At 35.4% G+C, this 18,422-nt stretch overlaps 1 protein-coding gene across 1 annotated transcript in view; it reads right to left on the bottom strand.

Moving 5' to 3' along the window:
* The window catches only part of ptprt (protein tyrosine phosphatase receptor type T), a gene marked incomplete at its 5' end in the record, with an annotated part of 249,208 nt that overhangs the window by 57,392 nt on the left and 173,394 nt on the right, over positions 1–18,422 (bottom strand). The window contains 3 exons of the mRNA XM_081380101.1: positions 4,081–4,110; positions 11,475–11,507; positions 16,387–16,522. Coding sequence (XP_081236227.1) covers positions 4,081–4,110; positions 11,475–11,507; positions 16,387–16,522 — 199 coding nt within the window. The remainder of the gene's footprint in view (positions 1–4,080; positions 4,111–11,474; positions 11,508–16,386; positions 16,523–18,422) is intronic.

Below are 18,422 nucleotides of genomic sequence, written 5' to 3'. Positions count from 1 at the left end.
TTTCATTTTTGCAAATCATACATTATTATTAAGAAAAATATTAGGTCTTGTAGGTCTTGATAAGCCTGGGGCTTCTACGTATCCCTTTTCGAACAGTGTGATTATTATGCAAAAAAAAAAAAAAAGGTTTTGTTTTTCTTGATTTTGTTTTATTTTTATTGATGGATATTTAATGTGTTGCTGTCTTTGGTTTAATTTATTTTTTAATTGTTCGAAATAAAGATTTCATTCATTTATTCATATTAATACACGAGGGAAATCATTGTTGTGTCCATGAAGATGTGAAAATAAAATAGGCATAAATCTAGCTTACACATTTAATCATACGCCCAAATTATCATACGCCTGTTTCACCGAAGCTAATTTGGGTGTGTTTGTTTCTCCATCCCCAGTGTCACTTCTCTGTGTTTTACGGCCGTGACGAGGACGTCGGTCTCCTTGGCTGTGAACCGCTCCTGGTGCGCGCCTGGCAAATCCGCCGTTATAATAGGAATCCGCTTAGAAAAAGCGCGCCTGCTCTTAAAGGGAATGTGAGATGTCGCTCTGATTGGTTTATTTCACGTTACGCCCAAACCACACCTATGAATAATGAAGCTACTTCAGACCAACCCCTTTTAGATTTGCGTCGGGCGCAAGAGTCATTTATCCCGCCGGGAAAATAGCAACAGCGCCAAGACCCGCCCACAAAGTTACTTGCGCTTTGCGCTTTGACACTTGCGTTTCAGATCGTTAAAATAGGGCCCTAAGTCTATTGATCAGGAAAAATTTGCACAATTCACTCGTATATACTGCAAACAAATACATTAATATACTTTAAAACAGATGCTTTTTACTGTATAAAAGGGTTATTATAGAACTGTTGCAATGGGTAGAGAATACTGTATATATATTGACACTGGATAAGAGATGCAATATTTCATTACCTACAGATTTACTACTCCTTGAAAGTTTATTTTCCTGATTAAAACTGTGGCACATAGGTAGTGACCAAGCTTTTAGTACTCTTGACACATTAAGCTGTTTTGTTCAAACCTGGTTTGCAACATTTCCTGATCTCATCCCACCTTTTCACCTGTAATTCCCTACATTATTAACCATAAAAATGGGCCAAAAAAAATCTATGGCAGTCTTTATAAAGGCAGCAGACTTCACTTCTGCTGGTCTTTGATTTGTTAATTTGTCTGGAGTCTCCCCACCACACGTTAGTACACAAAACGTCAAGGAAGATATTAGTGTCAGCGATGGATTGGAGTCATCCAATAAAATGACTCTTTGATTCTCTAGGTCCACAGAACACCATTTGACCTCAATATGAGTTCCCTTCTCTTACGGGGCCGTGCTGATAATAACTCTTTGTTTTGTTATTTTCTCTGCTGGGAATTTATTAAAAAAGAAATAAAAAAAGTTTCAGCTTTCACAGAAACCAGGCCAACCTTTAAAATTGGGGCCATTCTACCTAGGTTGGAAAATAAATTCAATGTAACATTGGTTTTTAGTGAATGAGGATCAAAAGAGGACCAACAACTGTTTAGAAGCGGGTCTCAACATCAAGCAGCAATAAGAGCAGGGTCACAACTTTCCAATTAAGCAGTCAAGCATCAATGTGATTGCTAGTGCTGAGATTTCGCTGTAGAAACTGCAAAATAGACGGCATTTACAGACAAAAGCATCAACAAACCATCAGCTTGTCACACAACGTATGCTGAAGGTCAAAGTATTTTATAATACAACACCCATCAAATAATAAAACTAATGGAATACTGCAGTAATGGGTCTCGTTTCAAGTGCCTCAGAATCTAGACTCATTGTAACTGGAATAAACTATGGATAATCCTTATTTAATTAATGTCAGAGCAGCACCTCATTAAAAGTGAAGGCTATACTATAGTTAGGGCACCATAAACGTCTTTATAGCACCAACTTTGTTAATGGCATATTGTAAAAGAGAGAGAGATAGAGAGAGAAGCAGGGAATAAGAAAGACATAGCTCACGTTGGTCAAATAGAGATGAAACAGTGTTAATTATAATGACCAAAATAATCACGGTTATTGTTAAAATTTGCTGTAAATGTTAAAAAAATGATAAATCATTACACTAACTTAAATAATTTAACCAAGTTTATATAAAAAACCAACAAACAACAAATACAATTAGGAGTTGCACATCAGCTTATTTTTCATCAACTGGTTAAAATTTACAACAGTGCATAAAAACTCAGGCTGAATGAAATTGTAAATCAACTCTCTGACAGTAGGTGGCGTTTATGGAAAAGCAAAAATAGAGCTGTTTCCTTATACACAAAGCAGCGCTAAGCTAATAAACACTACTTTATTAGGCATTACATGGAGGTAAGATGGAAAGAAAATGCCATCGAAACTTTTCTGAAGACAGGAACATGGTTTATCGTCGATCCGGTAACCGTTTCATCTCTACTGCAAAATTAGTTGTTGTTTTTTTCTCTTCATTTAAGCATGAAATTCACCAAATGTTCATTGAGAAAGATATCACATTTGGTTGATCTAAAACTTCAATGGTGGAAATTGCACAAAGCATATGCATTTGTGACATGAGAACATGCAAAGACAAGGCAGCTAGCCAGGAGGTGCATGCCAAAGCAGAATTAGTAAGCATGCAGAACATCTCAAAACAGCATTTACACTACCCCCTATTTTTCAGTTGCATGCACGCACAAGGTTGCAGTAGGTTAACTTGTAGGGCAAGGCATTAGCAAGGATAAGGTCATGGGTTTGATTCCCAGGGAACACAGTGTTAAAATTGTATTGACTTCTTCGAATGTCACTTTGGATAAAAGCATCTGCCAAATGTGTAAATGCATGCACACACAAACTTAAACATGCTGATAAATCAGGAATAAACATTATATCTTATGATTGCTATATTACTATACCATCTTAAAATCATAGTACATACTAAAAAATATGCCGACATGTTATCGGTTTTATTACAGTATATGCTACTAATATCTTAGTATATACTTAAAAGCATGTACTTTTGTATGCAAAAGTTTCAGATTACATATTGGAAGTTTTTATCAAAGCTTTTACAACATGCGAGATCTCATATCTCTTTGCTAATGGTAAACTCAGTATGTGAATGGGCAAGGACAAAAGGGAAGACACGATCATCGACTGCGATACTAAATCTGCATGTGCCGACCTCAACATGCATACTGAAACCATCACTCAATCACGCCCAGTACATAACCCCATTGAAACGGAGAACGAATCGCTCTCCGGATTTTCTCCGGATATATTGGCGTCACGGCTAGCTTTAGCCTATAGCTGTCTGTCTATGCCCTCTCAGATGATATCCTTTTGAAAGAGCTCCTCCTGGCTGTGTTGTTACTTTCATCTATATTTCAGGAGCAGGGAGAGAGGAGTGAGAATGCACATAGTAGTCCGACTGTGAATCTGAGCTTTCAAATCCTTTAACGTGTGAGGTAAACATCCTGCAGCTAGGCTCTGTTGCACACAGAGCAAATTAAACAATCCCGAGTAGTAAAATGCTGAGGAAGGCATAACAGTCGAGGTAACAGTAAATAGTTTAAGCGTAATGGAAAAGTAATAAAAAGTATAGGTGGAGTCCGCAGACCAAAGGGAATAACATAACAGTGGAGCCACATCAATTTACGTGCACATGAGGGATATTTATAACTGTAGGCCTGCTAATATTTCAATGCAAACTGAAAAAACTGTTAGGTATATAGCACATAAGATGGTTTATGGGTCGAAATGGGCCGTGTTTGACGGAACATGGAAGTACAGCGAAGTTAAAACATTGGTGCAAAGTGTGATGAAGTATAAGACCAAATTAAAGTTTTCTTAGTTTCGAAAAGCTTTGTTCGCCATGGCAAAGTTAAGAGATATTTGTCCTAAGATAATTGTCACTTGTTTTCATTTAATTCTTTCATTCTCCCACCTTATTCTTTTAATGAAATAAGGACGTTTTCAAATACTTCTCAGAAACTGGTAAAAGTACTTTGTAGAAATGGATAATAGGAATGCATAAATTTAAGACAGGGATTGTTGATTAGATGTTTTGTATTTAATGCTACTTACAGGTAATACGAGTAGGAATACGCATTTCTTCTGGAGCAGCAAGATGAGGACAAAATAAAGTAAAATAAATTAAATATAATATATAAAAAAGTAAAAAATAAGAAAATTAAGCAATTGTCAAATAAAGTATAATAAAATAAAAAATATGAAAGTTTTAGTGAAAATATCACAAAATAATAAAATAAAATATCAGTATGAATATGTAAAATATAATAAAATTAAATATAAAATTAAAACAATATGATAATTAAACATTATCAATTAAAATGTAATAAAATAAAAATATGAAAGTATTAGTGAAAATATCACAAAATAATCAAATAAAATAATACCAAAACAAAACAAAGGACAAAAAAAAGACAAACACATTGATTAGTAATCAGTACTGTAAATAAAGAGATATTTAATGATAAAACTAGTAAAAACTGTTTCATGTGCTAATGACCACATAAAGTTTTGATCAAATAAAAGAGTGCTACACAGCTTCATGTAGATCAGCTACGGATGTCTGCTACCTGAGGCTGTGCGGCTCTAGTTGCATTTAGGTTAGTAAATATCCTTTGCATTAGTAATAGTTAGTAATAGTAAAATGACCATTAAGCAATAAATGAAATGTATGAAACTGCACATCTGGCTCCCCTTCAAGTGAAAAAGAAAATGAAGGAGAAAGAGAACAAAGAGAAGGAAGAGAGAGTGTGTGTGTGTGTACTGTATACATGTAGGGTACAACGGAGCTAAAGACAGACCTCAACAAAAATGTGCATTTCACTGTTCTCATAGTGTATGATTGCAGACAAATTAGAAGTTTTCATTGAACATCGATGGATCAACACATTTTGTGTGAAAATAAATCATAAAAGTGGTTTGCTTTGTTTAAAAATCGTATACATTTATGAGGTGGCAAGTTGAGTCTTTTACCCTACACACGGGGTAAAAAGGGGCACAAGGCACAAAGTATTTATACAAATTAGCTAAAGTAATATGTTTTGATTCATATCTAAGTTAATACTTGTTCAAAACAATCACTTCAGCAAAGTTACTTTATTCTGCTTATTTTTGATAAATAAAATAAATAAATATACTGTCATTCAAATAATTTTAATAATATATATATATATATATATATATATATATATATATACATATATTTAATATTATATATAATATTTAAAAAAAGTAAAGATTCTGAAAACATTCAGGGAGATACCATAATTTTTTAATATATACAGTATATATATATATATATATATATATATATTTATTTATATATGATGGTTTCCTTATAAATATGGTGATTGATTATCTCTAGGTGGACACCTTAATATAGGATGATATTTACCATTTGAATCTAACCATGTCATGTCAACAAATGGAAAAGTCAGCCAGCTGTTTATTATCATGTTATTTATTGTGCCTTAACAGCACGAGTGCCTTTTACCCCCAATTCCATACTTCCGTTATTGAAAAACTGTTGCTTTAATTACGTTAAACAAAACTAAAAAACATTAACAAAACCTTTGCCTTTAAAATATAGTCAATAATTTCATCGATTCTCATTTGCTACATAAATCTACATTTAAAAAAAAATAAATAAATAAATATTAGATCAAATTAGCGCAGAATAAACTTTGTGTTGCTTTCCACGATCGCGTCAAGGATCAGCCAAATTTCCACGTGCATAAGTCAAAAGTGGTTGTTAGAAAAATTGCTGGGCAAAATCGTATTTTTCCATCAAGTGTTAAAGGAGAATGAAGTCAATTCGCCTTTAGCCCCGTTGTACCTTACTGGTGGGAGTGTGCTTGGACAGCTAAAGGGATGGACAGGAATGGTGGGGGTTTCACAGACATATTGTAGCTCTGTTCTCTGTTATGAGCTTAGCAGAGACAGAAAGAGAAAGGAGGAGGACAAGAGACACCAAAAGCAGTTGGCAAACACATCACGCTTTTGCTACTTCAAAATGAGGCCTTGTCATCAACGTGTGTCAGTGTTTACGTCTCTGTGGACTGGTTCTTTCCAGGTAAAGACAAGAGGAGATACGCAAGGACAGCAATAGTCTGATATGGTAATAAAGACCAGATGGTGTCTGTTAATGGCGATTCGATTAACTGTAATATTGGTGATGACATGCAAGTGAAGTTGTCAATTAGCGACTTCGTGGCCGTCTGCTTCCTGACTGCGCTCTCACTGATTTTTATCATTCTCCTGATTTTTTTTTTTTGTTGCAATTTACAAATAACCTTCACATTTGGCACTTTGTGCAAAAACGAACCCACTAAAGGAATCATGCATTAGCATGTTTATCATGCTAACAATTTTTGCCACTTTAATCAAATTATTTTAATCATAGGAATTAATAGTCACTCTAATGATATAAAAATACTATTCAGAATTTGCCACTTACTGTAGCGCAAAACAAGCCCACAAAAGTAATGATGTTTCAGCTTGGGTTATCGCATTTCATGCGAACAATATACAAATATCTTTCGAAAGACCCCACCATGTGTAAACCTTTATGATGATATGAACTTGCTTAAGAAGTCATATAATAGCCTGAGTTATTAACATGTATTTCACACTAACGATTTGTAAATAATGTTCAAAACCTGCCACTTATCACAAACCTTTACAATAATACACACCCGAATAACCATGCATCAGCCTGTCAGCACACACACAGCTGCATTAAGTCACACACACACTAAATTCCCGCCTGTACGCTTCCTGTATCATAAAAGCAAGCTATAGCACCCAAACTGCTCGCTTTATCGCTAAAGCAGCACCAAAGTAAATATATTTAATGACCCTATGACTTCTCTGTAGGCAATAAAAACACAGTTTGGATATGGGCCGTTATGGCAAATGTGTTTTGCGGCGGGCTGACGGTGCTAAAACAGATGCAAACAGTCGATGCGTTTGGCGGCATGCATATGCAGCGGGGGCATCCATCTTTGGCCATTTCATCTCAATGGCCCTTTAAAATGGCCTGCTGACATTGTTCTGATGATATTAATAAAAGAGAGCGAAGTGAAGAGCACCACGGCGGGCGAAGGTGGCCATAAATATTAATAGAGTAGAACTGCGAGGAGCTCACAGCATAAGTGGCCTCTTTATTATTTTTTTGGGGCTCTCCTGTGATTTATCATCATTTCTGGTGTGAGGAAAAAGTGTGATACTCACAGTGATGTTACACGCCTGTATTGTGACTTTACATGGGAAAGAATGAGGGTGAGGGAAGATGAGAAATGGTTTGTTAACTTGACAAAGGTTGGTTTGCCAAAGACTTTGTACAACTTTATTTCATCTAATGACTAAATAAGATGCTCTGGTTTATTAGATCATAAAATTGTTCATTCATCCATTCAGGCTTGAAAGCATACGCACAATTGGCTGACAGGCATGTAGAAGTGTGCACACATGGACAGACTCACACACCTACTCTATTGAATTTATAGAACACTATAAATTAGTCACTATATAGTATATATCACTATATATCTATCTATCTATCTATCTATCTATCTATCTATCTATCTATCTACAGTATCTATCTATCTATCTATCTATCTATCTACAGTATCTATCTACCTATCTATCTATCTATCTATCTATCTATCTATCTATCTATCTATCTATCTATCTATCTATCTATCTATCTATCTATCTATCTATCTATCTATCTATCTATCTATCTATCTATCTATCTATCTATCTATCTATCTATCTATCTATCTACGTCTGTCTGTCTGTCAGTCCGTCTGTCCGTCCGTCCGTCCGTCTATCCATCCAGCAATATTTACCATGGTAGCTAAATCTGACATCCTCAAAAGTAAAAATGTATATATCTGAAGCATTATATAATGGCAATACCATAGCATTTTGCTATATACCACAGTACTGAATGATTATCATGTTCACATATTATGGAATTTACATGGCACTACATAGTGTAAACCATGTACAAAACTACCATGCACCAACTACCATGGTAAATGTCCAAAAACAAAGTATTACCATGCCATAATATGTACTAGATTATAGTTACAATTGTGTTGCTATCTGCATGGCACCCCAAGGTACTTCAGATAATACCACACCACTTGCATGTGTACTATGTTACTTTCATATGCACCATATTACTGTACTAAATCTCTTTCTCTCTCTCTCTCTCTCTCTACATATATATACACACACACACACACACACACACACACACACACACACAATATATATATATATATATATATATATATATATATATATATATATATATATATATATATATATATATATATGAAGAGTTCAGATGCAAAAGCCTCTAAATGCCATTTGGAATTTTCTTCTAGAATGATCATTTTTATCAAGCTTGTATATTTAAGTTCAGTAATTTCACTTAAATGATAATTAATAGGTAATCTTCATTGCCATTTAAGTGAAATTATTGAATTTAAATATACGAGCTTGATAAAAATGATCATTCTAGAAGAAAATTTCAGATGGCATTTAGAGGCTTTTGCATCTGAACTCTTCATATATATATATATATATATAGTCTCAGACAGTCTGACGGCAGATGAAACTAAACAGTAAATAAATGACTTAAGTGATTTGTTACAAAGGTGCGCATCAAATATGCTAAACACAGAAATTTGAACGTGTGTGTGATGCGCTGGAACAGACCTTTTTGGTTCTAGCCACCACGCATACACGTTTGAGTTTCCGTGTTTAGCATACCGCCACCTACTGCACGACACCTGCACTACAGCTGATGTAAAATAACGGATTGTGCTTAGAATAGCCGGTACTGTTTAGTTAAAAAAAATGCTCAATCGGTCCCGATACCGATCCTTGAGATCGGCTCGGGACGTCTCTAAATATATAGTGTTTTATACTATCACATTGCCCTCCGGTAGCAATCATCTATTATTTATGTCATGCTTTATGTCTAGGTCTGTCATTGATCGAAAGCGCAGATGTGCAAGAGCGTCACTCCTGTGTGTTGAGTGCAGGGTCTCACTTAAATTTGTGTGTGTGTGTGTGTGTGTTTAATGGTCTGGGACTGAGTAGTGTCCAAACGAACTCTGTCCGAGATCGACTCCCTCATTGCTCCATCAGAATGCTGACCGAGGTTGAAATAGATCAACACTTTGTGAAATAGCTGTCTTGCCTATGCATATGATTACACACTGAATCATCACATCCATCTGTTTTCAGCATGGTCAGTCATAAGCCACTATATTTTACATATAATATATCTGCACCTCATGAGAGCTCTTAGCAATAAAGCACTGATCTGGAATCAGATAAAGCCACTTGTGCACTTCTTGCTTCATGCCAAAATGGATCCTAAACCAGGATATCTGACTGAAGGTATTTAAAGGGGCCATGTCATAAAAAGTCCAATCTTCCTCAATCTTTTGAAATAATAGGGTTATACGCAAATGAAGGATCCCAAAGTAAGGAAAGTTTATTTTTAACAAGGTATTTTAAGTGTTCAGGCAGAACAAGAGCAGGTCAAATCAGCATGGATTGTTCTATGAATCTGTCACAAAGAGTCTGCAAAGAAGATGATAAGATGGGGCAGAGCCAATTATTTTACCTGACAGTAAGCACTGATACTTATTTCACCTGCAAAGAGGTTAGCCAATAATAACAGAGAGTGTTCACAAATACACCTCAGTCTTTGCAGATTCTTTGTACTGTGAAAAACTTAATTGTGGAAAATTATCTTTTACTTTTACAAGAAAGCATGACTAAAGTACTGTACGGAGCCTGTGAAGTGAAATTTACAGAAAAAATATACATGAACTGCACATTTTAATATTTTAGTTTTTTTTTTTTCCAGAAAAATAGCATTTCAGTGCTTTGAAATACAAGACAGAAATTGCTATTAAAAGGGGCTGATGCATGTCAGCTTATGGAATATTGCTATAAATATTTCAGTGCTGTTATGTTTAAGAATTTCAAAGAGACCTTATTTTTATTTATATTGATTTATGGTGCTATACAACATTCTATTTAACCGGCTGTAAAGAAAGCCCACAACGCATCGGTTTCTGGTTCCGTATTACAAAAAGCCACTTCATAGCCTATGCGATTCCAAAAAGAAAATGTACCATAAACCATAAATCGTTTACCTGTTACTGTTGCCCTCTGTAATCCAAGCCAAACGACCTTAAGCACTGACATTATAATGTCTTCTCAGTAATGTTGCAGTTGTGTGGATTTGATAAGATTACAGAAAAGACCTGGCAACCTCGGAGCTTTAAGCTAAATCCTCTATACAGTTGGCTGTGTAGGTGGCTTGGCGTAGGAGTAATCATCCTTTGCCTTCATGAACATAACATATTAGCTTAACGGCGTAGTGCAGCACACGAGGCAGGGTTGTGACAGTATTAAAGAGGAATAATTACCAGCTAGCCTGGATTGTGGTATAAAGTGTCGTTTGAAGCCACTCTCAAAACGAACAAGAGCAAATGAAGTGCCCTTTTCACTGTAATTGTTGCACCATGGGACACATGCTAATGCTATTTATGAGAAGGTGATCTAACAGGCAACAGGATTCGCTATAGAAATTAAACTTATTTTAATATGCTAATGTAGTGACATTTGAACCGCCCTTAAATTTTCCCGGCACAAATCACTGCAGATTTCTCTAACATTTAACAGCGACAATGCACAACAACAAGCAATTAAAATAAGAGTGAGAATGCAGAAGAAAAAACAACAACACATTAAACACAGGCCACATTGATAGCGAGCAAAAGCGTAATACTTTCACAATTAACACCAACAACCATTATTGCTCTGCTCCAAAACCTAGTGAACTGCCTACGGAGTAAGCATTTTGAGCATCATAGATGCTCAAAAGATGCTGCCTTCGATGTATCTTTCACCTCTAGGTATATATTCAATGCAAACCCAAAATGCATCATGAGCTCATAAAAAAAAAAATCTAAAATAGATACGACGCAAGAAAAATCTCAGTTCTTTTTACTGATAGTTTTCAGCATTCAATAAATTATATAAGCTATTTTAGGCAATTTAGTGTTTTGCATGGTCAATTCTATTAAAATAAACATTCTGTATGACGCATGGAGTTGTTGCATATGTACAGCGTGTTCCAAATCGGTTGTATTAGACGGCAGGTGGCTAAGTAGGCCGTAAAGGGCAGCTCACTAGGTTTGGGAACAGAGCTTATATTTAATCACTAATACAAACAAATCAAGATGATAGATTCCATGCATGTGCCAAAATGTGAATGGCAAATACAAGCAAAAAAAAGTTAAATAAATGAAGATACGTGTATAACACGACACAAATGGGATCAAATAAAACAGGATGGTGTGCGAATGGGCTCAGGATGCGTACTGTGGCTAGAATTAAACATACAATACCCCACACTTAGAGTTCTCCAGGTGTGGATTTCTCTAGCAGACGTAGCCCAGAGGAGAAGAAATAAAAGACAGGGTATGATTTTAGGTTAAGTAGCATACGCTCACACACGCACACAGACTAACATCACCTCTTCATACTTCACAGCAAATAATACAGCATCTGAAGTTTCCTGTGTGTTAGGCCAAAAAGTGAGTGTATATGTTGCGATGCATGCAACTCATCGAGGTTTGACTCTAGCTGAAATGGAGAAGCTTGAGTGCTGAGATGGAGATGTTACGTTGCCCCATGCCTCACATATAAATGTTCCAGCTTGGCGCTTGTAATACATCAATCTACATAATAGATTTTTTTTTTTTTTAGCACTACAGCCAGTATGCCTTAAAATGCAAAATGGCCAGTACACATCTGATATTAATCCATGTGAGGTTAGTTTTGAAGTGTCAGGAACATGTCTGGGTCACATTTCTCCCCAAAATCAAAAGAAAAATTAAGACCTAATTAAGCTGAAATTCTCATAATTATGAATGTATGCATCATGATAATGGTAAAGTGCTAAAGAATTCTGAAGTATTTAAAAATGAATAAACATCTAATGACAATCACCATAATGAGAAATGAGAATTCAAGGGAAATTGTAAATGAAAATTGTCACAGTGCAAAAATAGCCCATAATAGGCTTTCTTTTATTAAAAAATACTTTGATTTGGATTGAAACGTGACCTAGACCTGTTCTTGACAGCTTTTGTGAGAGAAGGAACAATATGGCGTATTGCACAGGCAGAAATGTGAAACAGCACATTAGACTTTATGGAGTACCATCCCCAATGCATGTTCTTTCAGGTTGAGTACGTTTAGGTATCCAAACTGAGCGGCACCAGGGCCAAATCTCCTGTGACTCAATGCAAGAAGAGAGACACAATTCCAACTTTGAAAAGATATGCGAGCCATCCATTATTAATTACAATCTATCCAAGGCTTGGTCAAAGATGCCTGAGGGGACATTTTATTACCAAGAAGTAAAACATCAATTTGCCATTAGACTCAGCCTGTCCACTCCATTCGTCCTTGTATTATTAGTTTAAAAATGAAGTCCATCTCTCCTGCCTTTAAAAAAACATGCTTTACACAAGCTCTGAGAGATAAAAAAGCATAGCTTATGAGCTCGCAAGCATTTTTGACGCCATGCACAGAAATAATTCATGGTGACTGAAAGACATGTAAAATGCTGCAATTCATGAGACATCATCGCTTGACTTAAGTGCTGGTGTCAGTGGCTAAAATATGAATGATCAAAAGAAGTTGAGGGATAAGCAATTTAGTCTTTTCTCCCGAATACAAAATGCATTAGTAAGCAACTAAAGAGCAGACATCTACAATCATTGCAAATTGAATTCTTGAGTTCTCGGATGCTAAATTCTTGTGCCCTAGAATTGGTTCCACATACTCGTGAGCTGCTTCCCAAATTCCCTAAATTCACCTCAACGTATTTGAAAACAAAAAATGTGTTATCTATTAACATGGCTGACCTTTTAAACAGCAAAATGAACATAGACGACATTGCTGCATGATAATCAGAAAATTAACAAATACTGTATCTGATCTGATTTAAGAATGCCTTTAAAATTCCAATTGAATTTCTGAATTTGAATTGAGGTGGAAAACGAGATGCAGAATTGTAACACTGCCTGATATACTAGTCTTTCACTGGTACAGAAAGGTACTTAAAATGGTACTACCTTAAAAACTACCTTTAAAAGTTACTAAAATGTTTAATCCAACATGTGCATGTGCTATGTATTTTTGTTTTTGCTAGCTCAGCAACACTTAAACATAAACTTTAACCGACTGCCTTAAAAGGTAGCTGCCTACATAGATAGCTGACAGGGAAGCAGCTCACATGCTACAATACATTGGTGTCTAAATGTATGCATGATAGCTGTTTTCAAACCAACCACAGTCTGAGCTATTTATGTGAATCCAGACTTGTAGAACTTTTGTATTTGCATTTTACTTCTGCTACTATGACTCCCACACATCAGAAAACTGACAAAAAGCACAAACTATTATTGTAATATTCAAGCTTCAAGATTCTGCCTTATGAATAGCAGAGGAGCCCTTCCTTCATCGACCGTGGAAGATGAACACCTATAGGGCCATTCATGGCTAACCTTTTGATTCCTGCTCTTTTAATAGCGAGATCTATCATTAAGTTTCAATTCACACTGCTCCAGACAGTGATGCATTAACAATAGTGCTGTCAAGCACTCCTTTACAATTCATGGTAATTAGAGCTTAATGATTTAGCTGGTGTTTTCAACCACTATTGTATTTCCGACTGTGGCTCGTATTGGCAATGTGCCGTGCACTCTAACTAAGCTCCCCGTGATCGCCTTGTCCTTGTGAACAATCGAACAGGTTTAAAAACAAAAAAAAATAAAAAAAAATAAAAAAGTCCTAGGTTTAGGCTAATATGCATAAAGACGTGGTCAACTTAATCAGCTATTTGAGTATAGCAGCATGAGTGCGGACCATAACTATGCCATGAAGAACAGGAATGGTCACAGTGGGATCTATATTCACTACTGCCCTCCTAGTATTGGACAATGTGCAAATTATATAATGACTTTTATGGATGTCTATGTTTTAAATGACTTTCCATTGGTTCTTAAATGTGTAATCCATATATTTTTAAATATCTTCTCCAATTATAAGTAAGATTTTAGTAAGCAAGGACTCGAGAATCGCTCTAGAAACTTAAATTGGCTATTTTAAACGCAGAAAGTGTGCTTAACTACAGTGTGAGTCTGGATATGTGCCTATTATCATGCTCTTCTCCATCATTTGACGAAGTGTTTCTGCTGTGTCGCCTTGAAAATGTACACAAATATTCCTTTAAAATAAAATTCTATTTACCACCAGTTTTCAGTGGTCAATAATAGGACATTGTTAATTGTATCAGGCAAATAGTCCTGATGTTTGTAAAACAAGCACCTTTGTGGAGCTGGGAACAAAAATATTAACCTAAATGATGGCAAACTTCTCCAACTAGTATTTGGATGAAGCATACTAGGTTTAGTATATGTGATATATAGTAGATGGTGGTCAATGGCCTATATATTGGCAATATATTATAAATAATTTAATTTAATAATGCAAAATGAGACATGCATAAACTTATTTCTTATACAGACATATATTTAATAATAAACTTTCAGCTTTTTTATTGTGAATTTTCATTAAATATTGTTAAGCAATTTTATACGTCTCATTTTGCAATATTAACATTAAATTATTATTATCTATAAGGTGAATATAGTGCCAATATCATTATTATTAATACAAAATGTTTAAAAACAGAAACAGTTTATCATCAAATATCTATATGGACAATATAATGACAATGTAGTAGTGTTGTCAAAAATATTGTTTTTTCGATACATATCGATACTGAAATAAATGAAACTGTTCTGTTATTAATTTCCAGCGGTATCAATGCACTGATACCTGCTGCGCTTTCTCATTCTCTCTGACAGCGAGTTGACACACACACTTTCTCTCACTCACTCATCTTATTCGCTCTGGTTGTATAGTGTTGGTGTTACAGTGCCTGAATTTTAGCATCATTTTACTAATTCTCGCAGGTTTCGCATACACACATAAAGTCGCCTCGTTAAACAGCTCACAAGTCGTAAACACAGTCGGTTACGTATATGCTGTGTGTTAGCTATTGCAACAAAATTACCTCATTGTAAAAACACAAATACACTGAGCGACCAAACATTTAGGTGAGACAACTGTAACTCCCTTTCAGTCGGTCACTTTCGGCGTACGTCTCCGTTCCCTCCTTCAGGGGACGAGGTTAACCGAGACATAGTAACTGATCAATATAATTTGAATAAAAGCCTAAATTAAAATCTGTTCATCATATAAAGCGAGTGTCTGTTCAGAAGACTTGGATTAAACCGCTCAATTCATATGGATTAGCTGTTATGATGTGTCATGCACTTTTTGAAGCTTGAAAATATTGACTGACTAGATTTTCAATGGATAGACAAAAAAATGGAATAATATTAAAAACATACAATGGTATCAAATATCAGTATTTTTCAAAGTATCACATCACATTTAGAAATTCCAGTATCATGACAACAATACAATATAGGATAAACATTTATGATGTAATATTAATATTTGTTAATATCAATAATGCAAAATGAGGTATGCATAAAATGTATAAAAGATGTAACAATATTTACTGAAAATGCACTAAAATATTTAAAAATAAAGTTTATTATTAAATATCGATACATTTATAATGTAGACAAGACTGCAGATATATTTTGCAACTGACAAAAGGGAACTACCACTTCTATAAATCTCAAAATGGCCAAATATCGGCTTATCGATATCTGATATGTCAGTTTATTGCTAATAGGATATTTTTAATCGCATCCCATCTATCTCAAACTTTAGTTTTGACTTCAATTTAAAGACCTTAAATAGCAGACAAAATGAATTTGTAATTAATTCCTGTCTAGACTGAATAAACGGTTCCAGACGGACACTAGAGGAAAGACCTAGGCTACGAGCGAGGTGTGTTGGTGTGCGGCAGGGACAGCAGAGGCACTATGGTGGGCTCTTGTAAGGCACAATGACATGAGGGGGTGTGCTGGGGGGTGGGGGTAAAGATGGTGAGAGGAAGTGATGTAATGAAAGAAAGCCAGTGTGCATGTTTCACCAGGAGACACAAAAGCTGATTATGTCAAAAGCAATGCTAACTAACACCTTCACATTCCCCTGAAAAGAAATGTGCTTCAGCTATTGTACATTCAAACATGAGCAACTATATATACAGTACATGCATTCTATTATTCGTCATAATGTTAAGCTAAAAGTGTGTGCAAGCAGTACCTGCGTTTGAAGGTGAGAAGAACGCCCAGGAGAATGATGACAAACATGAGGATTCCCGCAATAACGCCTGCCATCTTTACAGTGCTGTCCACCTGTTTTTCAGGCTCTATGTCATTGGAATTCTGGGTAGATGCACCTTTAAAGCAACAAGTACATCACAAAGAAGAGAAAGGGTCTTTAACTAAGACAAGCACTGTTGAGAAATGTTCTATGGTGACACACACAAAACCAACACATAGAAGAATCAAATGAAAACACATAATAATGAAGCCCAATCAAGCACGTCCCACATTCACACTCTTTCATTTCAGCCCGTTCTCATACCCAAGACGTCACTTTTTGTCACTTTCAACCATGCTTCAATATCTGACGCTCAAAGCACCCTTTAGCGTCCATATGAGACGCATAACCCTACCACAGACCTAAACCTACCCAACTGAAGCGTCTCATATTGACGCTAAGGGTGCTTTGTGCGTCGGATATTGACGCTTTCGAAAGCGTCAGTTACATGACGCCTAAACCTACCCATAACCGAAGCGTCACATATGGACGCTAAAGGGTGCTTTGAGCGTCAGATATTGAAGCATGGTTGAAAGTGACAAAAAGTGACGTCTTGGGTATGAGAATGTGTTGTTCATTTGCACAATCAGTCCAAATGAAACATATTCAAAAGAAACACACATTCAAAATTAAAATAATTAAATGCATTTAAATTTAGACAAAACAAATGCACTAGTGACACTGATCATTACTGTGTGGCGGGTCTATGGCAAAGGGGAATCGTTTATTGAATGGCATTAATTAACAGGCAACAGACAAAAAAAAAAAAAAGGACCTTAAGGAGCTTTTCAAATACTGGATCACTGTGGTGAAATGAAACACTTTAGGGCCTTTGGATTTTGGGTTAGAGAATGCAAATAAACTGAAAGACAATTCAATGCAATAAATGCAGGCGTGAATTATGGATACAAGAATGATTAGAAAAACAAAAAGAGGATGAAGGCAGAGAACGAGGGTAGAGATTCATGCAGATGTACACTATGTGTGTCTTTGTGTACATACGGGTGTTGCATACTCGCATGCACCACATCTTGCAGGACGTTTTGTTGACGATATATTGTTATTTTGATATCTGTATAAAATCTATACAACCATGCATGACTTTTAGAAAATACTGTTCAGATTAGCGTGGCTCCACACCAACGGCTCATTTTTCCTTCATCAGGCATGTAATTCTACTGTGAAATTGCCATTATTTCTATGAAAGAATTTCAGCTGTTTGCTGTTGCCGTAATTCACTTTTGAAAAGATCATAATCATCTTGATATTTTTGCATTTTATTTTCAAAACACAAACTAAATGAAACATTCCACCATTCGATCATAATCTACATCAATCTTAATAATGCAAAGAAGAAAGGATGCATCTACATACAAAAACATTTTTTATACAAAAATAAATGGTTGCATAAAATATCTAAAGATGCACAAACCTTAGAAAAGCATGTAATCCCTGCCTTCAATGATTAAACAATTATGTTGTTATTTTTACCTTCACTTTGCACTTTGAGAATTTTTCTTAACCTGCCAGTGCGACATCTTTAACAATCTGCTGCATATTAACACATTGATCTCTCTATGTGGGTGGTTTGCTTTCATGTAAGCTCAATCATTTGATTTATTTATTTCCCTCAAACCGTACAGTTCTTTTAAGCATGAGAAGATTAAACATTAAAAAAAAGAGAGAAAATTCTGGAACTGTATGCTGAAGAGCTAAACCTACACAAAAAGTCCTTTTATTAATCAGTATTTTTGGCTTGTTTTTCAGTTCTAAAAAAAAAATATATATATATATGTATAAATACCAATGGTGTAAAAACACAAAGAAATTCTCACTGAAAAAAGTCTCACTATTTCATGCAATTTTGTTTAAGGATGTTGAGATTTTTTCACATAAGAAAAGAAATACTGTGCATATGTGCCGACCGCGATTTGCAGTGACGTAACAATCAGAAATCATTCATTTCCAGTGAGTTT

This window comes from Scardinius erythrophthalmus, assembly GCF_964197995.2.
Source record: "Scardinius erythrophthalmus genome assembly, chromosome: 12".
NCBI lineage: Eukaryota > Metazoa > Chordata > Actinopteri > Cypriniformes > Leuciscidae > Scardinius > Scardinius erythrophthalmus.
This window is presented reverse-complemented; position numbering and strand designations above follow the sequence as displayed.